This window comes from Lissotriton helveticus, chromosome 5_1 (genome assembly GCF_964261635.1).
Source record: "Lissotriton helveticus chromosome 5_1, aLisHel1.1, whole genome shotgun sequence".
Classification (NCBI taxonomy): Eukaryota; Metazoa; Chordata; class Amphibia; order Caudata; family Salamandridae; genus Lissotriton; species Lissotriton helveticus.
Window position 1 is genome coordinate 1,673,300,856 of NC_136065.1, and position 27,246 is coordinate 1,673,328,101.

Below are 27,246 nucleotides of genomic sequence, written 5' to 3' on the forward strand. Positions count from 1 at the left end.
TTCAGAGCGGACTTGGTTCACAGAATTGCCCTGCTTGCCCTATTGACACATTCATTTGATTCTGGGCAAATCACTTAATCTCCCCATGCCTACCAAAATACAAGCATTTACAATGCAACGGTCTCGGCTCTGCAACAGTTAGAGCTATTGGCATTGTAAATGACACATTTTTTATTTATGTGTTGGTTTTGAAAACAGATAAATAAATGGAATTGTCATTTACAATGCCAATAGCTTAATCTCTCGCAAATGCGAGACCGATTGCATTTGCACACACACACACACAGCCACACACACAGCCACACACACACACAGCCACACACACACACACACAGCCACACACACACACAGCCACACACACACACAGCCACACACACACACAGCCACACACACACACAACACACACACACAGCCACACACAAAGCCACACACACACAAAGCCACACACACACACGGCCACACACACACACGGCCACACACACACGGCAACACACACACACAGCCACACACACACACAGCCACACACACACACAGCCACACACACAGCCACACACAGCCACACACACAGCCACACACAGCCACACACACAGCCACACACAGCCACACACACAGCCACACACAGCCACACACACACACACACACAGCCACACACACACACAGCCACACACACACACAGCCACACACACACACAGCCACAAACACACACACACAGCCACACACACACACACACACACTCATAGATGTGGTGGTGGTGGTGGTGGTGGATGTGGTGGATGGATGTGGTGGTGGTGGTGGTGGATGTGGTGGTGGCGGTAGTGCTGGATGTGGTGGCGGTGGACGTGGTGGGGCTGGATGTGGTGGTGGTCTTTTAATTACTTAAAGTCCCACCATACATTGACAACAATGTGCGTGTCGAGTGGGAAGTCCGCTTGAAAGTTTACTTCCCAGACCATTAACAATAACAGAGCCTGTCGCCCTTATTGAAATAGTCACGTGCTGGTGGCGGTAACAAAGCCACCTGTCCGTAAACACTGAAAGCACCAGGTTTTAAACCCAACCCATATTGAACCTCCCAGACACCTACAGTCATCAAACGTGCAATATTTACAGCTGCCTATTGTTCCATGATTTCAAGTGAGGGTTTGCCACAGAAAATATTGTTTGTTTGTTTTCCCTATTGGTTTTCACCGGGTTGAGCAGTGCGCCAAGATGGGCCAAACGAGAAATACAAACGTTTGAACCAAGGGGCCATTAGGAACAGCTGGTTGTTGAAAATTAACTTCGCTCTGCAAAAAAACACGAGACTTGTAATTTACACTGCCGTGAGAGCAGGGTGGAGCTCGCCGCAGATCTTGGGGTAAAACCAATGGAGCTGTCAAGACCAGGCAGTCAGTGCTCAGCAATTCGAGCCGAGCTAGTCGCACACTGCTCTTGGGGTGAAAGCACGAAGGATGACAAGAGCAGGTGCCTATAAAATGAAGACATCCATCAAGCAGAGACTGTGCTAACGAAAATGTATACTTACTCGTGCCAGCCTGGCAGAATTAAGGCTCTGAAGCAGGGAAGGGGCGGGGATCCTCCAGGGGCCAGGACTCTCGCAGATCACCCCCACCGTGCCACGTGCAGAGTCTGAACATCTAACTCCCCGGTTAAGTCGGTCTGTGTAAGCAACCGAGAGGAGGGGAGAGTCGTGGCTGCCTGCAGCCAGCGTTGCTATGCTGTTACTGCCTGAGCTCAGGTTTCCCGCAGCCTGCCTGCTGCAGGAGCTCTCACAGGACACAACCTGCAAAAACTTGTTCAGAGACGCACTGAAGAGGGGGCGCGTTTGACTGGAAGTGCATTTTACTGAGCTTTTTACTCTGTCTTCCTTCCCCCTCCAAGATGCGAATGAAGACTAGGGCAGAACTGGACAAGGATCAAGGGTTTTTACAGGGCGATAAATCAAGTATCCTGCTGCGTGGTGTTTTGGGCTACACAAGGCCTGTTATTGGGAGGAGATTGCATCCTTCCTCTTTGTTTTCAAACTATGGTGTGTTGCCACGTTTTGGTAAAAGTAGATGTTTAAGATCCGGCGGTTCCTACAGTGATTGAGTGTATGAGTGTTGAAGCTGGACTACAAACTCTGATTCATAACACTAGTGCTACATATTAATCAACATAGGCTGTGTTAATTCGCAGTTTTGGAGGCATTACTAGTACACTAAGCTCACTTTTAAAACGAACTAACCTCACTTTTAAAACTAACTATATACCCAGTGTACGCATATCAAATATTGGCGATTTCATTTCAAATTCACAATAAACAAGCCTTTAAGTACTTTGCACGTGATGTATGCACACAGCCTTTTGTCTGTAAGCCCCGTCTTTTTCAGATTGACTTCCCCGACTTCCTGCTGGGATAAAAGGTTCCTTATCTTCTTTATGGGGCCATCTGGACCCATAAAGAAGATAAGAAACCTTTTACCCCAGCAGTAAGTCGGGGTAGTCAATCTGAAAAAGACGGGGCTTAAAGAGAAAGAAGAACGTCACTAGGACCTCTTCTCCAATGGCTGGCCACTGTTTAGGAGGCCAGCCAATGGAGAAGAGGGGCGGGGCTTAACCTCGCAAGTGATGTTCTCTCCATCTCATAAGTCTCCCCAGCGAGACTGCGCAAGCGCAGCCATCGCAGGCTGAGACCTAATGAATGTGTCCTTGTGTAATGTAACTGACGCTCATGTACAGCGCTCCAATACTTTCAGGTCGACTTCGCGCTATATAAAGCTAGAAAAAAAACTGTGGACATTCTAGTACTCTTTTGCAAATAAAAGAAGAGCAGATAGTTAATGACAGCTTTTGACCATTTCAAATATAAATTGCACAGCTGGCCTCGTTACTCATTGACTAATACATCCACAGCAGATGTCTGTCTGTTTAAATTGTGTGGATCCAGGTTCATAAAGTGGTAGGTTCCTTCATCCTTCTGAGTTATATAAAAGGAGCACTTTTAAGGACTTCGTTACAAGGATGCTGGTAATCCCGTTTCAGACTGAAAGCGGACTTTCTGCCTGAATTTGATAACAGATACTATAGATTGGATGCACTCCTGAACCTTTTTCCTGCGCACATTTTCTGAGGAAAAATGGTGAAATGTGCATGTGGTAATCTGAGGTGCAAACTGTGATACTCCATGTTTCTTATTCAGCCTCCCTAGCTTGCAATCGGCCTGTAATAATGGCTCCTGGAAATACTTGATCCTGCGGTATTTCAATTTCCCACTATAATATTAACATGGAATAATACCATGGAGATCGCAATGGGGAACTAATTTGGGTAACAACGGATCTAACTATGATCAACCACTTTATAAATGTAGCTATTAAAAAAACTATTAGTTTCAAATGTCAGTAAACAATCAATCAATCAATCAATCAAAGACATTTATAGAGCGCACTACTTACCCGTAGGGTCTCAAGGCGCTTGGGGGGGTGGGGGTGCCGTTACTGCTCGAACAGCCAGGTCTTGAGCTTCTTCCTGAAGGAGAGGTGGTCTTGGGTCAGGCGCAGGTCGGTCGGGAGGGAGTTCCAGGTCTTGGCGGCCAGGCAGGAGAAGGACCTTCCTCCTGTTGTCGCTCTTCGGATGCGGGGGACGGCGGCGAGGGCGTGGTTGGCTGATCGGAGGTGGCGTTTGGGAGCGTAGAAGTTGATTCAGTTGTTGAGGTAGCTCGGGCCTTGATCGTGTAGGGCTTTGTGTGCGTGGGTGAGGAGACGGAAGGTGATTCTTTTGTTGACGGGGAGCCAGTGCAGGTCTCTCAGATGTCCGGAGATGTGGCTGGTTCGTGGGATGTCGAGGATGAGTCTGGCTGAGGCGTTCTGGATCCGCTGGAGTCTCTTCTGGAGCTTGGCGGTGGTGCCGGCGTAGAGAGCGTTGCCGTAGTCCAGTCGGCTGGTGACGAGGGCCTGGGTGACGGTCTTCCTGGTTTCGGTGGGGATCCACCAGAAGATCTTCCGTAGCATGCGAAGGATGTTGAAGCATGACGAGGAGACAGCGTTGACTTGCCTGGTCATGGAGAGGGAGGAGTCCAGGATGAAACCCAGGTTCCGTGCGTGGTCCGTTGGTTTGGGTGCGGTGCCCAGGGCGGGGGGCCACCAGGAGTCGTCCCAGGCGGAGGGCGAGGAGCCCAGGATGAGGACCTCCGTCTTGTCTGAGTTCAGTTTCAGGCGGCTGGTTGTCATCCACTCGGCTACATCCTTCATCCCTTCGTGCAGATTAGCTCTGGCGGCGGCGGGGTCGTTGGTCAGGGAGAGGATCAGCTGGGTGTCGTCGGCGTAGGAGATTATGTTGAGGTTGTGTTGGCGTGCGATGGCCGCGAGGGGGCTCATGTAGACGTTGAAGAGGGTGGGGCTCAGCGAGGATCCTTGAGGGACGCCGCAGATGACTTCGGTGGCCTCTGACTTGAACGGTGGTAGGCGGACTCTCTGTGTTCTTCCGTCGAGGAAGGAGATGATCCATTCCAGTGCCTTCTCCTGGATTCCGACGTTGCTGAGGCGCTGCACTAGGGTGCGGTGGCAGACAGTGTCGAATGCCGCGGAGAGGTCTAGGAGGATGAGGGCCGCTGTATCTCCGTTGTCCATCAGGGCTCGGATGTCGTCGGTGGCGGCGATGAGGGCGGTCTCGGTGCTGTGGTTGGCTCGGAAACCAGACTGTGAGGGGTCGAGGGATCCATTCGTCTCGAGGAAGGCGGCCAGCTGTTTGTTGACGGTCTTCTCGATGACTTTGGCAGGAAACGGGAGGAGCGAGATGGGGCGGTAATTCTTGATTACGGTGGGGTCCGCTGTGGGTTTCTTGAGTAGAGCGCTGAGTTCGGCGTGCTTCCAGCTCTCAGGGAAGGTGGCGGTGTCGAAGGAGGTGTTGATAATGTCCCGCAGGTGGGGTGCAATGGCAGCATCGGCCTTGTTGAAGACGTGGTGAGGGCAGGGGTCGGTCGGAGATCCGGAGTGGACGGAGTTCATCATGCGGACGGTGTCGACCGGAGTCCAGGCGCGGAGGGTGGTGGTGGGCGGCGTTGCTGTGGTCGTGGCGTGCGTCGGTTGAATGTTGAAGCTGTTGTGTATGTCCGCGATCTTGTTGTGGAAGTAGGAGGCGAGGGAGTTGCAGAGGTCTTGCGAAGGGGTGATGTCGTTGCTTCCTGCGTTGGGGTTGGAGAGCTCCTTCACGATGTTGAAGAGTTCCTTGCAGTTGTGTGCGTTGTTGTCCAGCCGGTCCTTGAATGCAGTTTTCTTGGCGGTGCGGATCAGTTGGTGGTGCTTCCGGGTGGCGAGCTTGAGGGTGGTCATGTTGTCCGGTGTAGGTTCTTTTCTCCAGGCTTTCTCGAGGGCTCGGCAGTTCTTCTTGGAGCTCTTGAGTTCGTCGGTGAACCATGGGGCTTTCTTGCTGCCGGGTTTGCTGGGCGGGGTCCTCAGAGGGGCGAGTTCGTCCGCGCAGTTGCTGATCCACTTCGCGAGGTTGTCGGCGGCCTGGCCTGGCTGGGGTTCGCTGAGCTGGCAGGAGGGTGCTGGCTCAGGGAGGCGGCGAGCTGGTCGGCCGTGATCTTGTTCCAGTTCCTTCGAGCAACCTGTTGCTGGTGGTGGTGGATCGTCGTTCTATCGAAGGTGAAGTGGACGCAGCTGTGGTCCGTCCAGTGGATTTCTGTGGCGTGGCTGAAGGCGATGTCTTTGCTGGATGAGAAGACGGCGTCGAGTGTGTGTCCGGCGAGGTGGGTGGGGGTGCTCACCAGTTGCTTGAGTCCCAGGTTGGCGAGGTTGTCGAGCAGGGTGGTGGTGTTGCGGTCGTTGTTGTTCTCCAGGTGGAAGTTGAGGTCCCCCAGGAGGATGTAGTCAGCGGAGGGGAGGGCATGCGGGCTGACGAAGTCGGCGATGTCCTCGCTGAATTGTGTGCGTGGTCCCGGGGGTCGGTAGATCAGGGTGCCTCTGAGGGTGGTCTTGGGGTCGGTGTGGATCTGGAAGTGCAGGTGTTCGGCGGTGGTAAGGGTGTCGTCGGTGCTGGTCGTGATGCGGATGGTGTCCCTGTGGATGATGGCGATGCCTCCTCCCAACTGGTTGGCGGTGCGGTCCCTCCGGGTGATCTTGTAGCCCTCTGGGATGGCGATGGCGATGTCGGGAGCTGAGGAGGCGTTCATCCAGGTCTCCGTGAGGAAGGCAACGTCTGGGGCTGTGGTGTCGAGGAGGTTCCAGAGTTCGATGGCGTGTCTGTGGACGGAGCGGGTGTTGAGCAGGATGCACTTGAGGTGGTTGCTGCTGGTGTTCGACTTGGCGGGTGCTGGTGCGAGGCAGGTCCGGATGCAGGAGAACTTGCAGGCGTGGCAGCTGAAGGGTCCGTGGGTGCGTCGAGGGGTGGCTTGGTAGCATCCTGGGAATCGGCCGGTTTTGAGTGCGTTGAGGGAGGCGGCGGTGTACGTCAGGCGGGTGGGCAGGGGTCGTCGAGGGCCAGGGGTCCTGGCACTGGGCGCGGTCCAGGCACGGACGGGCGTAGACGGGCTTACCTTTGGCGTGCCTTCGGCGCACCATCGGCGCACCCAACATGTAAACATACATGGATTATATCATAGTACAATGTCATAGTAGTTCTGTGATGTATTCCTATAGGTTCTGTATCGATCCCCCTATTCCTGACCCTATTCTGGTTAACGAGTTAACTAGCAGCCATCCCATGATGCAGAAACCGTTATCTGATTACGCCAGACCACGGCACAGGAGCGCGTTATCTGATTAGGTCATAACGCTTGCCATCTAATTAGGCAAGCAATATTCCTCCAGCCCCTGATAAGGCATACGGAGTTCTCAAAACAAATCAAACCTATGACAACCTGGGAAAAACCCTGCGGCCATTGTTTTGATTTCACCGAGAACTTCAGTAAAAGAATGCGCTAACGACCAGCTCGTATGACATCCTTATTGACGTATCTATGTCCATCCTTACGTCAATCTCGGCACCTTACAGGTATAAATATTACCGATTATTGCCTTAAGCAAACACACGCGGTGGTGACGAGATCGGAGCAGCGAGACTTGCCGAAGCACAGCAGAGAGCGAAGCCCCCGGCGCTGCCCCGCCTTCCTGACGCGCTGAGAACGAGACGCTGCTTTCTCCTGCTGAGAAATCCAGCTCCGGCGCTTCCGAGCAGCCCTCGCAGGCAGCTTGGAATATCGAGACCTCAGACGAGAGATACTATCCCTCAACCATCCTAGACCTCAGGTACGGAACTGAATAACCCCTTGCAGAGAATTCTTGAATCAGTCACTTGGCAAAACAAACTTAACTTAGACTGCTACTTTCTATCCCCGCCCACGTATTAGGCTTAGGTCAGGTACACTGGGGTAGGCGTGGTTAGAAGCACCAGTTGAGTACGATTAGTCAAATGTTTATATGTATGTATCTATTTTATCCATTTTAAACCACTATATGGCTTAGAAACCATATACATGTTTTTACAGTATTATTTTATACTTCTGCTTTTATTGTATGCACTTTACTTAACCATAAGTATTGCAATAATATCGATTCATTTCTCTTGTACGAGAAAAGAGACTGATCAATAAATAACATCTTTTATTGAACACGCCCGTCTCTTCCTTTTCTCTACAATCTGGTGAAACTAAGAATGCACGTACTGACTGAGTAAAATAAGTTGTCTTTTGTTTTCACACAACTCTAGAGATACACTCTTGATTAGGGGAGAGCAAAGTTGTCATGTTCTATGGTTGTCAGAAACTAAATCCCTTCTTGTCTATCCAGGGAGGTTCAATTCCTCCTTGCCTATTCGAGAAAGTTTCTAGTGAACTCTGAGCTAGCTGGCAAACCCAAAACTTTAAGTCTAATATCGACAGTAGAAGACCTAGTTAACGTCTGGTCTAGGTCTATACTATTGGAGGTATTATTCCAATGCGCAGAGCCTATTGGGATAATAGGAACTACACTACATGGCGCCCAACGTGTTTGGATAGGCGATAAAACTAACGCAAGACTTTAGAGTAACTCAGTCGTGCTTTTTCACTCAGACCCCTTTTTCCCATAATACTCCAAAGACGTCTGGAGTGGGTGAGAGGTAAAATCCGTCAAACCTCGCAGGAGGGAACTCCTAGTGATTGGTTCTTGGTTCAATCAACGTTGAAGGATACACTGTTCCAAAATATTGTGCATCTCATCTTTGTTTCCATAAGAAACCTGATCTGCAAACAAACAGAATAACCATCCTGACAGTAAAATGCCAGACAGTGATGATGAAAGAGAGCTAGAGTAGCAGCTGAAGTAATAGCAGCTGATAATACTATGCAAGAAGCAGACCCGGATATAATACTCATCCCGGTCAACATAAGAAGATCTATAACGTTAAAACTTATAGAAAATGGACTGACACCAAGAGGTGGTACAGTCATATTCGTAATTTAGGCACACGAATATCGGCAGACAGAGGTATTCTATTCATGGATAAACTTTCCAGCAGCAAATGCTGTAACAAAGGAGTTCCACTGTTATAAAACAGAGGAACCACCGGATACCTACACTCCTTTCGAGGAAGTGGAAGTACCACTCAAATTCCAAGAGCATCTGCTCTTGTTTAATGGCGCCCTAAAACATAATAATCACATCACCAGGCTCGGTCCACTAGGTAGACCAGGAGCAACGTGGCCGGTCCTAGCCGGATACACACCACATCCAGACATCGAAAGAATGTCTGCAGCAGATGTTTTAGTACAACTAAAACAATTAATTAAAATATATAGGCAACTAGTCCAATATATAATGCGGACTTCAACCATCCAACCTGTAGTTAAAATCCCACAGCTGACCCCTCATCAGGGGAACACAAATAAAATTACACCACAGAACATACAGTCCTGCCTAGGTAAAGTACCAGCTAAACGGGAACAAATACCATTCTGGTTAGCACAAAAAATCACCCAAATAGAGGCGGTGTTTCCAGACACCACCCCTGTGGATAAACACAGGATTCTGACTATCTGTCTTCCAATGGGAATCGCACCACACGTGGAGGACTGTGACACTTGGGGTACAGTCTTTGCTTCCATTTACACAAAAACACATGGAGTTCCATCCATGTCAGTAATACCAGATGTGCTAAAACAAATTCAAGACGAATACGGTCCAGAACCCGCTTTAACTCTTGGTATGAAATTACTAAAAGACTTCAAGCAGGTCTCGGCAATATTACTAGCCAACATAAAAGGAGAAGCAGCGAATGTGGCGATCCGCCAGAGGTTAAAAGAGACAGATATAGCAGACCAACCAGCTGAAATTGCCAGAATTATAGAAAAATCCTATGAAGAACTAGGTAGAGATAGTTTGGGTGGAATACCAGTGAAGCCCCAACTAATTGAAAGTCCTGAAAAAATATTTATTAAAAATAATTTAAACAGTCAAAAGAAGAACTGGGATGGAAACAAACAATCCAATCCAAAAGAAAATAGATTCCAGTCCAGAGGAAGGTCTCCTCGGCGGAGAGAAAGATCTCCGGACCAATGACCCAAGTCTCCCCAAAGGGAGCCCTCTGTGAAAAAATACAACCTTAGAAATAGGGATAACATAAAGAAACCGGATAGATATCAAGATTTTGATACACGTCCCTCTCAATCTTTTCAGACTTCCTCGCAGAAATCGGAAAGAAGAGGACGATCGGAACCCAGGGAAGGGCACGTCAAGTCCAAAGACAAGGAACCTGCTCATCCAAATAAAAAATTACAGTTTCCAAAAAAGAAGGTAGCCAGCATTAAAGTATTCAACAATGCCGAGAATACTGAGGACACAGCTGAAAAACGGAGAGTGGGCTCAGACAATGCTAGACAGCGCAGCAGAAGTGAGCATAGCACGCAAAGTCCTTATGAATCATCTGGAGACAGTGGACACGAATGAATACATTCAGGTGGAAACTGCAGACACCAGAGTTAGCAAACCTCACAAAATATATGAAATTACTTTACGTATAGAAGGGGATAAGACTAGAAAAATAAGGGGCCTTTTTTGGGATAATCTCTCCGAGGGCTATGACATCCTTCTAGCTGAAAAAGACTGGCCACCAGAGTTCGTCAGGGAGTGCCCACATGGCGAAGAAATAATTATGCCTGCCTTCTCAAATCATATTCCAATTCATAAAAAATATACACTTGCAAGAAAGTGGGCAGTAGCTTAAGCTCCTGCTTTATATAAAAATCATGTAGGATGGGATGAGGACTCTCCTCCTCACAAAATCCAGTTAAAATCACAACCTACTGCACAAAGGCAGTATCCAATCAAGCAAGAAGCTAAAAAACAGGTAAAAGAAATTCTAGATCAACTAGAATACCAGGGGGTGATTGAAACTTGCACCTCACAAATGAACAACCCTTTGTTTCCTGTCTCCAAACCAGACAATTCATATCGTCTAGTTTTGGATTACAGACACCTTAACTCGTGTTGCAAAACTTTTGCAGTACAAAACTCGCATAGTGCTGCACTAATGAATAACATAGTGTGCAAAAAATATAAAACAACATTAGACATCTCTAATGGATTCTTTTGTCAAAATATAGCACCAGAGAGCAGATACTTATCAGCGTTCTCAATAAATGGCGCTCAAAAAGAATTCTGTCGGTTACCCCAGGGGTACAAGAACAGCCCAGGAGTATTCTCAGCGAGGGTAACAGAGTTACTACAAACATATGATGACGAAGCATTATCTTATGTCGATGACATATACCTAACAGACGATGACTTGGATACTCACTTGAAGAGAGTGAACACCATAATACTTGGGTTCGCAGCAGAGGGTTACAAATTCAACTTTAAAAAATCTAGAATTGCCCATCTAACAGTCCTGTTCTTAGGATATGAATTATCAAGTGAAGGCAAAAGCCTGGCTGACAATTTCCTAGAGAAATGTGCCGTACTCCAAGCACCTAGAACACTAAAAAACCTACAGTCAATTCTAGGCTTCCTAAATTTCGGAAGAACATACATTGCAAATTACGCAGAAAGGGTCAAACCCCTTTATGATCTAATAAAACCAGATTTAAAAAAATCAAATTGGACTCAAAAACGCACAGAAATTCTGAGATCCTTACAAACAGATATGTTAGTTAAAACAAAATTAGAAACACGTGATAACACACGCAACCTTGTGATTCGAGTCATCCCAGGAAGATGCGGATTCACATACCTGACCTCTAATGAGGGAGAAAAGGTACCAATTGCATTCAAATCACACTTGTACACAGAAGCTGAAAAGGAATTCAGCATTAAAGAAAACATTGTTCATGCAGTTCAAACCGCAATAGCTAGAGAAAAAGATAAAGCTGACGGTAGACACATCACAGTCAGAACAGCAGAATCAGCCTTTGAGGCATTAACAACCCCGTGTAATTTACCAACAACAGCATTGAATCCGGAATGGATACAATGGGTGAATTCCATTACAATGGACAAAGTAAAATACTACTTTGATCCGGAACTAAAGGAACTAAAATATCTAGAATATGAAAGAACATTCCCTCTGCCAATCGACATTCTGCCCTTACGACAGTACGCTTGTGTAATCTATACAGACGGACATGCTCAACCCCCCGTTTGGGGAGAACAAGCATACACCCCCACATGTGAGATTACAAAAGAAGTGTGGCGCGGAGGTAAACTAAGACCTCTATTAACAAAAACACACTCAGTAGAAACTAATTCAGAACAACAGACTGAAATAATAGCATTAAAAATGGCGCTAGATAATGCGGATCGCGAATTCCCGACACTCATAGTGTCCGATTCATATTACTGCGTCAAATCATATAACAGCGATTTACAGAAATGGATTCAAAACGGTTACAAAGATGACACAGGTGCAACAATAAAGCAAAAAATGCTCTGGGAACAAATAGTTCTGTTACAGAAAGAACTACCAAAGACTCACGTGATACACTCACTGAGTCATCAGCGTGATGGCGTTCACGTTGCAGGGAATTCATTGGCTGAGAAAGCCACAGCGGTAGCAACTGAATCGGCTTCCGTAGCTAGAAAAAAGCGTGCAGTAAAATACATTGACGGTGAAACAATGCTGGCGGTGAAAACGTCATCAAAAGGCGACTGCTCAGCGTTACCGATCAGTTACCCACTCAAATATACATACATAATCGATGCGAACTCCGTTCCTTTTGCTCGAATCCCTGGAGTGGGGGATAGAGTAATTCCAAACAAGGACAGGAGAACTTTGTTAATAGCAGACGCACATATGGGCGAGGGTCTCAGACACCTCAAACTAAAAGATTCTCTGGAAGAACTACAATCAGTGTACTGGTGGCCAGGCATGAGCCTGCATCATCACATCTTTGTAAAAAAATGCCCGGGCTGCAACAGAGATCGCAGCGGCGAGAGGAACGGGGTAATACCATGGCGTTTCACTCAATAAGGGCTAAAACAATAATCAGGGAAACAAGTGTAAATAATGCGTCCCATTAACAAATAAAGACTAGTTTCCACTTATAAATGTAGACCCCGGCACTCGGCTGACGTCGGGACTGTTATACAAGATTTGCGAGTCTAAATGGCATATACGCTAGGAGCATGCTACGTTTGACCAATGTTTTCACTTTAGCCCTCAAGCTTGTGGGAAAGCACGGCCAAATGAGCATAGCGAAGCGGGATTCTTCTCACTTCCTTCCTGAGGGATACGGGACGGTGTAAAGAAAAAACCAAGGCATAAAGCAATCTATAACAGCAAAGGTATTAGGTTCGGGAGCTGGGTGGGTCAAACATCTAATAAGTGTCCAACGTAGTCTAAACAACTTGCCAAGAAATTCTCTGAGGGGATTCAGTCCGTACGAATTACTGTTTGGAACTAGGATGCTAGTCTTAGATCTTGACAGTCAGACTTCAGTGGTAAAAGAAAAAAGCTTTGATATTAAAGATCGTTTGGCTATTTTACAGGACTTAAACGAAACAAGAAAAGACCTGAGCAACATAAAGTTGAAACAGCAGCCAACAACCACTGAAGAACCACCACCTGTCCCAGCAAGACCTGTCTGGATTCCAAAAGTCGGGGATCTAGTCAGAGAAAAGATTGCGGTAAAGAAGGAATTTGGGCCTTCTTACAGAAAAGCAGTTCCTGTCTTGTCCATCAACGGGACAAGATCAGTTGTACTACCGCCGCTTGCTGGTAAAAAGGAGAACCGAGTTGTATCCATCGACCTTGTAAAACCACAATCATGTGGCCGATAACAAACAGTAGGCCAAGTGGACTCCCGATAAGTAGTAGAACACCAAGGTTTGCTACAAGTACAGAGGTGCTAACTAAAAGGCTAATCACATTCGAAACGCCTACAGAACAACAACAAGGACTATGCAACAATGCAATGGAACTCACACCTCTGAAAACCCAAATAAAAACATTTAGTAGAGACACACCAACCTACAATGAAGTAACAAATGAATATGCTGAAGCTGCAAGAAACAGTAATCCTGAAGCAATTGGAACAATAGACAGAACGGCATCCGGCTACTTCATCAACTTTGAAGATTCTTCTGAAGATCTAAGTGAATCAAAGACACAGCCATCAACAAAAACTTTTAAAGATAAAGCTAAGGAACCTTTGAAACAGCTGAAAGAAACCTATCTGATTTCTCCGTGGATTGAATTTTGGGTGTCATTTGGTGTATTTATCCTGATACTTTGGCTCATCATGATACTATGTTTGGGACGCTTCATTGAGGGAAAATATGCTAAAATGGACACAGCAAGCCAGAAAATCAACTTGATCCTCAAGCCACACACGTCTTCACACGTCAAGAAAAGAGAACTTTCTTCAGTCAATTTCACAGCCAATCCTATACCGGGTGGGGTAGCATGGGACAATACTGACTATGAAATTTATGGTCCGGTAGAGATCCTCAAATATCCACACCAAATCAAGATCTCGTTGAGTGACTTTGTAAAACCAAACTCATTTGCTGATGATTGGGACTTTGAAAGTATTAATAACATGATGTCTGATCTAGTGATGTCTGCTAAATTTACCAAACATGATTATTTGCAGGGTTCGTCTAATTAGGATAGTATGTACTGCTACAACCACTATGGTAACCATTTTTTACATAAATCAGCACAACCTAGAAATGTTTTAAATTACAATCAATGGGAACATTGTGCAACCCCTCCAAAAGGCAGCTCAAGAACCTTTTATGACAAATATTCATACTTTTCAGGGTTCAACACAAGTAATGCTGAAACATTTTATTTCAAATTGTCAAATAAGACAGGAACAAAAACCATGCTTACAAACACAAAATTGATATATTCGGACTCATTTTTTGAACAAATGAATACATTTGGTTTTGATTATTGGGACACAAATGTTGAAGTAAAAAGTGTTTGGGGTACAAAAGAATGGCAAGTACAAGGTATAGAATCATTGTTTAGAGCCTGCATGATCCCAGAACAAATTATATTCTTGAATGAAACTATTCAACAAACTACCTGTCTTGGATTAGCCAAAATCAAAGACTTAAATAAACCGTCTATTCCAAAACCAACAATGAACAGCAATAACTCTGCAGATGAAGAAATAGACGTAAACTATGTATTAAACCAAAACAGAACAAATCCTGATTGGAAACAATGGTTGATCTGGCCAACAGATACTAATAACTGTCAAGACAGATTCCTGAACAAAACACAGGGGTTCAAATTGACCAGGCCAGACCCTAGATATTCCCAAAGACAACACCCAGGGATAATCACCACCTACAGTGTGGGCAAACTCTGCCTTCAATGGCTAAAAACTTCCACACTGACAGAAATTAAGCAACACCTAACTTTACTTACTGATGGTGCTGACTTGCGTGATTTCATTATGGGACCACGCAAACAGCGTCAAAAACGCTTCATAGCAGCCTCTATATATGCAGCTTACAACGAGGCCTGGAAGATAACTCAAATTGAGACAGCAGAAAGTATACGGGAAATTGACCGTATTAATTTGGAAAAATCGCTTTCTGTAGTGGACAATGGGTTAATGACTCTGTCCTCCAGAATCTTTTCATTGGACAGCATTGTGTCTTCAGCAATCGACATAATATCGCAAGACTTACTGTTGTTACAACACGGTCAGTCTCAATTGCGTTCTATTGTACAGCTTGGCTGGACGTTACAAAACCTGCGTTCAGGCTATGTGCCTTGGCGTTTAATCAACACAACGTCACTATTCACTATCTTTAACCTTACTGATAAACAGATCAGTATGGCACAGAAGGGTGCTGATTATACAATCCTGAGCATTGAGAAACTCGAGAGATTACCATTGACAATGTCAGAACGACCTGTCATTGAATGGATAATACATGGGATAATTAATATTCCGATATCAACTTTCAGGTTTCAATACTGCCAAAAATATATACAGGCTGGCATGTACGAAAAATTGGGAAAAGGGTACATTAAGACAACATGGAACTTGCCCTATTCACATGCATGTGTCAGTAATAAAGGACAGAAAGTGTTTCTTAGTGGCAATAATTGTGCGATGTCACTAAGCGGTACACTTCTGTGTAATGGAATTAGTTTGCATGGAGCCTGTGAAGGGAACTCAAATAACCTTTCATGTCACCAGCTAGGCACACCTGCAACAGAGATAGAACCATTCTTTAAAAGACTCTATAACGGGAGTTACATTCTAATTGTGGATCGCAGATGTTGTAGTCTACTGCCCGGGGTTCCTTATCTCGTTAGTACGACTGCGAAGGTCATGTGCTGTGGACGCTTATTGTTCCCCAGCTCCTTTCCAGACAGGGAGGCAAGGGCATGGCCTCACTTGAAAATTACTTCTATTCGAGTTGATACTTTAAGCAGAATGAAAACAGTGCTTCTTCAGACGCCGACCAGGCTCACGTCATCAAAAGAAACGTATGATCTCCTAGTCGCAAGGACGACTGCAGAGATTCACTCATTGTTATCAACTAATTCCCCCATACATTTCGCAGAAATCCTGAATGAAATCTTAAATATTTCTGATACCAGTGGAGTCTCAAATGTATTTAAGACAGTATTTTCGATGGCATTAACACCATTCAAAGCCATACTGGGTATTTTTCCAGACTTCGTCCATTCCATTTTTGGAGGACTTCCCCTCATTCTGGGACTAATTGCAGGAATCCTATTCTTAGTCCTTATATTTCGTTATGGCAAACCATGTCCCAGACAAAACACCTGCGACAAGGGAAGAAACAATCCGAGCCATTGGATACCGGGACCGGATATCAAAAATCCTGGGACTAACCCGGCTTAGAGACCTGAACATGACTTGGTTTCTTTCATTTCGGCCGATATGGCAAAGATGTGTTTTACCTGTATTAAGGTGCATGCTGTGCGGAGAAGAATGCGTGTTGGACACCTGTCTGACGCTACAATCGGATGCGCCAATGGATGCAGAAACATTGTTGGGTCCGGTAAAGGCTCATGCATTGTGCTGCCCTCAACGGCTGCCAATCCTGATGACGGCATTCGTGGAAACTTCACCACTACGATTAAGGGGTAGTGAAGATCAAGATGAAAGCAGCATCGATCAGGTACAACCTTCTGTCAGCAATACTAATCAAAACGTCAATGGAGACAATCATGCACATGAATGCATGGTTACATCCTTTTCCGAGTTAGTGGAACTATCACAGGAAGCTGTTGACAGCTTTTTCAGCAGTCTCAACGATATGATGTTCTCACCAGAGCAGAAATAATGACTCTTGAACAAGCTAGCACACGGCGTTCCCGACACCTTGAATTTGGCCTTCAACTTTAATAATAAAGTAGCAAGATCGACTTTTCCTCCAGTCCACGGACAGCAATTTTTTTAGCAGCCCCAAAATATTTTTTTTACGGGACACTTTTCTTCTGCTTAAAGTAAGAACTATTCTTAGAGAACTAATTTCTATTTTTAGAAACTTCATAGACATTAGTTGCCCGCTGGTATGTTTATAAATAATTTTTGAACTGTGATGAAGTGGTCTCGAACTTTTCTTCTGTATTAAGAGCCATTTCATGTGTAATTCTCATATTCGATTTCTAATAATGTATACATGCGTGATTAATTTAGCATTAGTCTACTGCTTAAATGCATATAGTACATGTGACTATTTTTTCCCCGTATGTTACATAATTTCAAAATGCATTATGTGTATTTTGGGGTGGTAAGGTATACACGATACTCTACAGTATGTTTTACTATGCCTAGATTCGTAAATATGGCCATAGTTAGCGTGGAGTGGGTGTGATGTATTCCTATAGGTTCTGTATCCATCCCCCTATTCCTGACCCTATTCTGGTTAACGAGTTAACTAGCAGCCATCCCATGATGCAGAAACCGTTATCTGATTACGCCAGACCACGGCACAGGAGCGCGTTATCTGATTAGGTCATAACGCTTGCCATCTAATTAGGCAAGCAATATTTCTCCAGCCCCTGATAAGGTATACGGAGTTCTCAAAACAAATCAAACCTATGACAACCTGGGAAAAACCCTGCGGCCATTGTTTTGATTTCACCGAGAACTTTAGTAAAAGAATGTGCTAACGACCAGGTCGCATGACATCCTTATTGACGTATCTATGTCCATCCTTACATCAATCTCGGCACCTTACAGGTATAAATATTACCGATATTGCCTTAAGCAAACACACGCGGTGGTGACGAGATCGGAGCAGCAAGACTTGCCGAAGCCCAGCAGAGAGCGAAGCCCCCGGCGCTGCCCCGCCTTCCTGACGCGCTGAGAACGAGACGCTGCTTTCTCCTGCGGAGAAATCCAGCTCCGGCGCTTCAGAGTAGCCCTCGCAGGCAGCTTGGAATATCGAGACCTCAGACGAGAGATACTATCCCTCAACCATCCTAGACCTCAGGTACGGAACTGAATAACCCCTTGCAGAGAATTCTTGAATCAGTCACTTGGCAAAATAAACTTAACTTAGACTGCTACTTTCTATCCCCGCCCACGTATTAGGCTTATGTCAGGTACACTGGGGTAGGCGTGGTTAGAAGCACCAGTTGAGTACGATTAGTCAAATGTTTATATGTATGTATCTATTTTATCCATTTTAAACCACTATATGGCTTAGAAACCATATAAATGTTTTTACAGTATTATTTTATACTTCTGCTTTTATTGTATGCACTTTACTTAACCATAAGTATTGCAATAATATCGATTAATTTCTCTTGTACGAGAAAAGAGACTGATCAATAAATAACATCTTTTATTGAACACGCCCGTCTCTTCCTTTTCTCTACAATCTGGTGAAACTAAGAATGCACGTACTGACTGAGTAAAATAAGTTGTCTTTTGTTTTCACACGACTCTAGAGATACACTCTTGAGAGCAAAGTTGTCATGTTCTATGGTTGTCAGAAACTAAATCCCTTCTTGTCTATCCAGGGAGGATCAATTCCTCCTTGCCTATTCGAGAAAGTTTCTAGTGAACTCTGAGGTAGCTGGCAAACCCAAAACTTTAAGTCTAATATCGACAGTAGAAGACCTAGTTAACGTCTGGTCTAGGTCTATACTATTGGAGGTATTATTCCAATGCGCAGAGCCTATTGGGATAATAGGAACTACACTACAGTTCAGACAGCAGACCTATCCATCAGTTTTCTCTGTGCTTGTCTAACGTAGGTCCAGAAGTGCCAGATCCATACTACATTTGCTGGATATGTGTGTATATATGTATATGTATATACAACGAAGTGCTCAGGCGCTTTCAAAAGGGCTCACCACGGCACCCGGACCCTCCGGTCTCCGCTGGCTCCAATTATTCTAAATGGAACTCCTATACATACTGAGGCGTTTTGGAAATCTGGCACAGATCTGGCCCTCCTGTACCTGTATTTGAGGGCCCGGCAGCTCCCCAGATACTCCTAGTGGACCCTCATAAATGCCGTCATGCAAGTGGTGTCCATCTTTGAACAGGCTTTAAAACTATTCAAAGATGGATGACTTCTTTGAGTATTTTTCATTGTTAGCTCACTTCCTGCCTCCATTTTTAACCTGCTAAAATAAACCTATTGTATATATTCAACCATGGTTTCATTTTCTGCATAGCTTTTAGGTAATATCAAGAGCGGGACAACAATCTGAGCATTCACGACCATTGTTCATGCAACCCACTCTTTCATACTTTATTGGGAGACTGTCTTCAGCCCCATGTCAGTTCTGTGCAGCTCTTGAACCTAGTAACCCCTAAAGCTGTTGTCTTTCTCTACCACAGGCTATGGCGCTGGCTCCGGAGGACACCGAACCCTATCATATGTCCTACATCACCTCCAATGAGATGAAGAGTGCCCTACACTGGTTCAGCTGTTGGTCCCACTCTCAGAGGGAACGCTTTTTGCAAGACCTGGTGGCTAAGGCGGTACCAGGAAAGATCTGCCTGCTTTTGGAGGGTCTTGGGCGTCTGGGCATGGATGACCAAGCGCCCAACATTTTCCAGTGCCAGCTACGCCTCTGGGATCAGTGGTTTGCCAACTGGACAGAGGATGAGCGTAACGAATTCCTGCGGAAGCTGGAGGAATGCGATCCTAGCTTTGTTGCACGCTTCTATAAGGAGGTGGCAGGTACAGCTGGTAAAGACTGAGCGGTTAAACTGCTATCTCAGTCAACAGAAGGGACAATTTACCAAACTGTGTGCTAGAGCACTTGACTAACTGTCTGTACAAACCATGCGTGAACATATTTGTGGAGTGTTCAGCAGCACGAAACCTCACTGTTTGAAGAGGCTACTCATGTAAAGACAGGCAAGGAACTTATCAGTGATCAATGACAAAGACAAGCAATTGCAATCTGTGGTACGTTGGCCAGAAGGAGCAGAGCACTGACCATATGGTCTGTTCCATTCGCAGTTTTCCCCTCAGCATTTTCAGGATGTTTTTTTTTTTTTTTTTAAGGTGATTCAATAAATATTGTCTCTTGTTTGAAATTACTGTTTCATTGAGCGTTTTACTTCATACATACATTAATAAGCCCTGGACAGAGAGAGGCTGCAGAATAAAAGCCTATGGAATAAGTTCATGTGGGTTGAGTATTTAGCATACAGTAGATTAGATAATGAGACCTTTTGAAAGCCCACCACTTACACTTTCTATACATGAAAATCAAAACATTTTTTGGTGGTTGCCTCACCACTCAGACTCACGCACATTCTGGAAGCCGCAAGTGAAAATTTCCATTTTTATTTTTGCCATTTTCTGTATCACGGACAAAGTCTTTGTTGATGTCATGGTGCTTTACAGACTAGTGCAATGAAAAGAAAAGAGCAGCTTCCATTAACCATTTATGAGATGAACATAATGTTTCTTTATGCACTACAGGCATACAGGAAATATTCTATTAAACGTTATGAGTAAGGACGCTATGGTGGTGATGCACCTTACTAACTGAATTGTACTGCACATACAGGGTCTTCTGATTTTCTTGAAGAGGTTTTTGCCCCCCCCCTTCCCTGTCTAGAATGTTGGCGAGAATTCATTTCCTTTTTATTGTGGTCAATTATTGCACTAAAATGAAAGAAACATGAGAATAAAGTTAGCCAGAACATGAATTCTCATGGCCAAGCATTAATAAAAAAAGCTTTTTAATTTCAGCATCTCAACGTCTATAATAAGTGTGTTGTCTAGATCTATCCGAAATCTTTACCATTCGGTTGTGACGGGAATACACTGAGCTTCTTGGTTTTATGACTTTCCCTTTTCCGTAGATGAGGTCTTCGGGTTGGGTATTTTCTCTCCTTTCAGCTCAGACTTTACTTTCTTGAGATAGAGTGCCTGCATGGAATCTATTCAACCCACTCTGGGCAAACTTAATCCCTCCAGTTCGAGGTCTTTGTCCTTTGCTCCCGCCACAGGATGGAGGATGAATGGTCAAGATTAAGTGACATCCATCTTCTTTTTTTTTTTTTTTTATTTCAAAAGTTTTTATTGAATTGAATAAGTTTCACATATACATTGTATTCAGTTTTTTTTTTTCCTGGGCAGCTTTACATGTATACTTGGCCCAGTGGTACGAAAGAGAGAGAGAGAAAGAAAGAAGAAAAGAAAGGAGACGAGAAGAAAAGAAAAAAAAGGGGGGGGTGGCTTTATTGCATCAGATACTCGTCTAGGGCTACTCACATGTCCTCTTTGGCTGTGTGGTTCGCCGCCTTGTGTTTGGCGGTAATGTTGTCTGCCCCTCGAAGGAAAGTTACCCAGTTAAACCAGCGTTTGAAGGTGGCTTTGCTGGAATTCTTCCAGTACCCCAGAATGGTTTTTACAGCAGCCGCCAGGAGCATGTCGACTAAATCTCGTATTTCTTTGGATTGGAGTTGTGGCTCTAGGAATCTGGTGACTATCCCTGCTAGCCCTCGTTGTATCTGGCATCCCGTGATTGTGTCTAGTAGGTTGTATACTTTACTCCAGAACGCTTTGACTTTGGGGCAATCGTATATCATGTGGGCTAGGTCCCCCCTTGCTTTTTGGCAGTTCCAGCACACGCTGCTGTCGCTCGCCCCAACTCTTTCTAGTTTCGCCGGTGTCCAGTGTAATCTGTGTAGTATCCAGTATTTTGTTTGTGCTAACTGTGGTGTGATCTTGTTTTTGGACGCTGATGTCCATAGTCTGGCCTCTGGATGGTCTCTTCCCAGAAGGCTATTGTTTTGTCATTAAGAGTGGTGGTGCGTGGTGTGATTAGTTTGTAGATCTGCGCTGTTTGGTGACCTGTCGTGTTTAGGTTCTGTGCATACTGTATGATGGTTGGTTTGTGTTTGGAGAGGTTTGCTTTGGTGATGGCTGCTTTGATTCTTAGGAACTCGTAGAATTCCTTGTCTGGTAGGCTGGTTGTCTTTTGGAGTGTATTGTAGGTGAGTGGGTTGTTCCCTGCCTCTAGTTGAGCCGGCATTGTGATACCCCTGCTGAGCCATTCTTTGCTGTCTAGCGTTGTGCCTTTGTATGTGATTTTGGTGTTGTACCATAATGATTCCCATTTGGTGCCTCTGATTCTTACTTCTAGTTCTTTATCTAATCTCAGTAGTGCTATTTTTGTGTTCCGTAGTATTGAGTTTTTGGCCTCTGGGTGTCTATTTGCCGTGAGGGCCATGATCGGGTCTGCTCCTCCTAGGATGCCCCTTTCCAGCTCCAGCCATACTGGCATGTATTCTGGTGTTGGTGCTACCCAGTGTAGCCCCTGCTTGGCTAGGCATGCAGTTTGGAAGGCCTTATAGTTTGTGAGGTTCAGTCCCCCTTGCTCTTTTTTTAGCCTGAACTTTGCTAGACTTATTCTAGGTTTTTTCCTCCCCATAGGAACATGTTAATGGCTTTGTCAATTTGTTTATGGAAGTCTATCGTTAGTGATAGTGGCAGCATGGACAGCAAGTAATTTAGCATTGGGGTGATCATCATCTTGATCGTCTCTACTCTGCCCCACCAGCTGACGAATTTGGGTCCCCATGTGTCTAGCTTCATCTTGATCTTTTTCAGCATTGCTTCCTCATTGTGCTCTAGTGTTGATCTGAGGTCCTTCCCAAAGAGGAGTCCCAGATATTTTAGGGGTTTTGTTTGCCACGCCTGCTGCCAGCGCATTTAGCTGCCGCGCTTTTTATCGTGTTGTAATTTTAGTGTATCTGTACTAGTGTATTGTACTGGTGTATTGTAGTAGCGTATTTCACTTGGTTCAGCGCTCACCCTCTTGGCCAGAATCTCTCCTTCCACTCTTTGTCATCCTTGTCGGCGTCCGTAGGCCGGGGAATTTTGCGAGGCATACCGGCACCATAATTGATCACTTCCTCGCATTCGGCGGGGATTAGTCGGACTTAGTCGGGTCCGACATCTTGGGTTGGGTAGTGAGGCGAGGCACTCCGCGGCCATCTTGCGTAAGGCAAGAGGCTAGTAGGCGGTCCTCCGCACTCTGGGGTGCTACAAAAGAATCTTCGAGGCAAGGTTAGTCAGAACCTGCTGCCAGCGCATTTAGCTGCCGCGCTTTTTATCGTGTTGTAATTTTAGTGTATCTGTACTAGTGTATTGTACTGGTGTATTGTAGTAGCGTATTTGCATTAGCATTTTAGATCCTGTGGCGCTCTGACGCTCACCTGGTTCAGCGCTCACCCTCTTGGCCAGAATCTCCCCTTCCACTCTTTGTCATCCTTGTCGGCGTCCGTAGGCCGGGGAATTTTGCGAGGCATACCGGCACCATAATTGATCACTTCCTCGCATTCGGCGGGGATTAGTCAGACTTAGTCGGGTCCGACATCTTGGGTTGGGTAGTGAGGCGAGGCACTCCGCGGCCATCTTGCGTAAGGCAAGAGGCTAGTAGGCGGTCCTCCGCTCAGCGTAATAGTATATTAGGATGGACAGACCAACGCGCAGCGCTCGCGCGCAGCGGGCGCATCGTAGGCGCGCTGGAGGTAAGCCCGTTTGCGCCCGTTCGCGCAACGGACGCGCTTAGGGCCGCTACCTCTGGCCCCTCTGGCCCACTCCGTACAGTTTATTCTCGGGCTGAGCTACTTGAGCTCAGACCATGTCAGAACCCGGTAAGGCAACTAACCAATATCTATGCCTCACCCATCAGGCATATTTCCTGTGGATTGCTCAACGTCAGATCCATCTGTAAGCACTACACGGAAATTGCCTTCCTCATTGACTCTGAAAAACTCGATGTCCTTTTCCTCACAGAAACTTGGACTCGGGAAGATTGTGAGGTGGAGTTGGGCCTAGCCTGCCCTTCAGGCTACAAAATCAGTCATACCCCGCGCGTACTCAATCGAGGAAGGGGAATCGGGTTCATTTACAAAGACTCGCTGACCCTTTCCCAGCTGAAGATCCGAGATGTGCCGGGATTTGAACTGATGGGTTTCTCGATCAAAGAGGAGGAGCTTTCATTCTGCTCGGGCGTCCTGTGTTATCGTCCTCCAGGACCGGCTGCTTCTTTACCGCTCCTTATTGACCTGCTCTATGAGCTTTCTAGCTCCCACTCCAAGCTCCTGATTCTTGGAGATTTTAACATGTGGGCAGGTGGCCCATTGGATAATGCATTCTTCTCCCTTAGTCAAGCCTGCATGGACATTAATTTGGAACAGTTGGTGAACGCCACCACACATCGGAAGGGTCATATTCTGGACTTAATATTTGCGGACCCACAATGGGCATCAATAGAGGATATTAAGTGCCAGTTTTGGACTGACCACTTTCTGATTACGTTTTCTCTTGCTTCAGAGGATCATACCTCACGGGAGGCTGGATTACCCCTAGCCAAGCTAGAGAGACCTTGGTCCCGAGTTCTTAAAACCTCTCCACTGCCGAATATCTTGGGTAAGGACTTTAAGCTTGGCAACACAGCCGAAGAGAGCTACACTCTCTTCTGCCAATCTATCACGAGCTCGCTGGATCAGCTGGCACCCCTCCGGAAGTCACGAGGGAGGGTGAATCGAGCTAGCCCTTGGTATACGAGCGAACTACGACAGCTTAAACTGGACTGCAAACGCGCAGAAAGGGCGTGGAGGAAACAGTATCTAGACTCGGAGAAAACTGTGTTCCGGACCGCTTTACAAAGATACAAGGCTCAGATCAAGTTGGCTAAAGCGTCCTATCTTGAATCCTCCTTGAATCAGGCCCCAAACAAGGCACAGGCCCTTTTTAAGATCGTTAGGGACCTTGCACACCCCACGTGTGTGGCTAACTCCGTCCCTATTTCGCAAACTCTTTGTGACTCACTTGCTGATGCCTTCGAGGAGAAAATTTGCAAAATCTTGAAGGGTTTGCAGGACCCAGTTAATCCCACCACTGGTTCGGGAGCTCCGGAGGCGACGGACAGTCGACCCCTGCAGGGGGTTTTTCACCCCTGTTTGGAAGCTCCGGCCTTGCCTCTCAGTCGACCCCGACCAGAGGACCAGATCCTCAGTCTGGGAGCTCCGGCGATTGAGGCCAGTCGACCCCAGCTGAGCAGCTTCCCCCTTGCTGATGCCCTCGAGGAGAAAATTCAAAAAACTTGAGAGGGTGTGCAGGACCCAGTTAATTCCACCATTGGTTCGGGAGCTCCGGAGGTGACGGCCAGTCGACCCCTGCAGTGGGTTTTTCATTCCTGTTTGGAAGCTCCGGCCTTGCCTTCCAGTCGACCCCGACCAGAGGACCAGGCCCTCAGTCTGGGAGCTCCGGCGATTGAGGCCAGTCGACCCCAGCTAAGTAGCTTTCCCCTTCCTTCCTTGGAGGAGTTTGGCAGCCTGGCCCTTACGATCTCATCTGGTTCGCCTCTTGACCCTCTTCCTCCAAAACTTTGGAGGGTGTTTCAGGAGGAACTTTTTCAGCCTTTACATTCCATCTGCTGCCAGTCATTTGAAACAGGGATCGTACCGGGCTGCTGGAAAAAGGCAGTGGTTTCCCCGCTCCTAAAAAAACCTACGCTCGACCCCGTTTGCCTCTCCAACTACCGACCAATCTCCCTGCTTCCTTTTCCAGTCAAAATCATGGAAAAACTGGTCACCCGCACTCTGTCCGGCTTCTTAGAAGGGAACACCTGGTTGGATGAGACGCAATTCGGCTTTCGCCCAGCTCATGGGACGGAATCCGCGTTAGTGACCGTGTTAGACAACCTGCGGGCGCGAGTCGACAGCGGCCGGGCAGCCTTTTTGTGCTGCTCGACATGTCGGCCGCGTTCGACACGGTCAGCCATCCCACCTTGATAATGAGGCTGGAAGAGTGCGGGGTCAGGGGTAAGGCCAGGGACTGGCTAATATCCTATTTGGACAACCGCCAGCAACGGATCTCGCTCCCTCCCTTCAGCTCAGAGGAGCGGAGAGTAGGACAAGGAGTACCTCAGGGCTCAGCCATCAGCCCGATACTCTTTAATATTTACCTCCGCCCTCTAGTCCAGCTCATTAAATCATTTGGGATCTCCGCATTTAATTATGCGGATGATACCCAGCTGGTCTTCTCACTGGAGGGACAGGGTGCAGTTCCATTAGAGACCTTCCATCGGTGCATGCAGGCTACAGCAGGATGGCTCCGACTGAACTCGTTGCAGTTCAATGGAACTAAGACAGAGGTCCTGTATTGTTCCAACGATCGAGTCCCCCTTGATCTTCCAGACGATTTCTGGCCCCCGTCTTTCCCAGAGACGGTGTCAGCTGCACAATCGGCGCGTAACCTGGGTGTCATCTTTGGGCCTAATCTGCAGCTGGACCTGCACGTGAATAAGACTACTTCAACGTGCATGATGCTGATTCGGATGCTGCCAAAGGTTCTGCCCCTCCTCCCTGAGCAAGCCAGACCCGAAGTAGTGCGGAGCACCATCTTAAGTCGACTCGACTATTGTAACGCACTACTTCTGGAGGCACCGGTAACACTTCTGGGCAAGCTCCAAAGAGTGCAAAATATGGCTGCAAAACTTGCCCTTTCCCGCCCCTACCTTAGCTCTTCTACGGCAGCATTACAAGAACTTCATTGGCTGCCGATCCACTTACGCGTTTGCTACAAAGCAGCGTGCATTGTGTTCAGGGCCATTCATGGCCTAGGCCCGGTCCCTCTGCAGAGAATGTTCGCCTGGTACGTCCCTTCTCGAGCTCTACGCTCCTCCTCATCCAGGCTACTGGTAGTACCGCGTTTCCAGAGAGTGCGAATGGGCGGCCGATCGTTTAGAACAGCGGCGGCTAAACTCTGGAACTCCCTGCCACTATCCTTGAGGAGTCTTGAGGATCTCGTTGCCTTCAGAAAGGCGTTAAAAACCTATCTTTTCCCCAGAACAGGCTAAGCGCTAAATCTGCTGGTTCATTGTTCAAAGCGCCAGGATGCCCTTGGTGGTGACAGGTTTTGCGCTATATAAGAATACCACAATACAATACAATACGCCAGGCCTGACGTGCCTAGTACTGCTCTGGTGGTATGGCAGTTCATTGGTTTGCATTCTGATTTATCCCTATTGAGTTTATACCCTGAGACATGTGCATATTCCTCTATTGTTTGTACCAGTGCTTCTATTGACTCCCGTGGGTTGCTTGTGGTGATCAGGATATCGTCCGCATAGGCCGCGAGTTTGAAGGCTTGACCTTCTACTTGCACACCTGTGATCTGCGTGTTTGTTCTGATCATGTGGAGAAGGGGCTCTATTGCCAGCAGGAATAACCCTGGTGACAGGGGGCAGCCTTGTCTCGTCCCCCTACTTAGGGTGAGTGTTTCTGATGTTGCTGAGTTAACCACCACTCGAGCTCGGGGTTTTTTGTATAGGGCCATTATCATTCCTCTG

General features: G+C 46.5%; 1 protein-coding gene across 2 annotated transcripts in view; it reads left to right on the plus strand.

Moving 5' to 3' along the window:
* Positions 1-19,963, plus strand: part of C5_1H14orf119 (chromosome 5_1 C14orf119 homolog) — a 71,176-nt gene extending 51,213 nt beyond the window's left edge. For both annotated transcript variants that reach the window (XM_078644897.1, XM_078644896.1), the window contains exon 2: positions 19,256-19,963. In XM_078644897.1, coding sequence (XP_078501023.1) covers positions 19,259-19,621 — 363 coding nt within the window. In that variant the 5' untranslated portion in view covers positions 19,256-19,258 and the 3' untranslated portion in view covers positions 19,622-19,963. The remainder of the gene's footprint in view (positions 1-19,255) is intronic.
* The last annotated feature ends 7,283 nt before the right edge of the window (positions 19,964-27,246 follow it).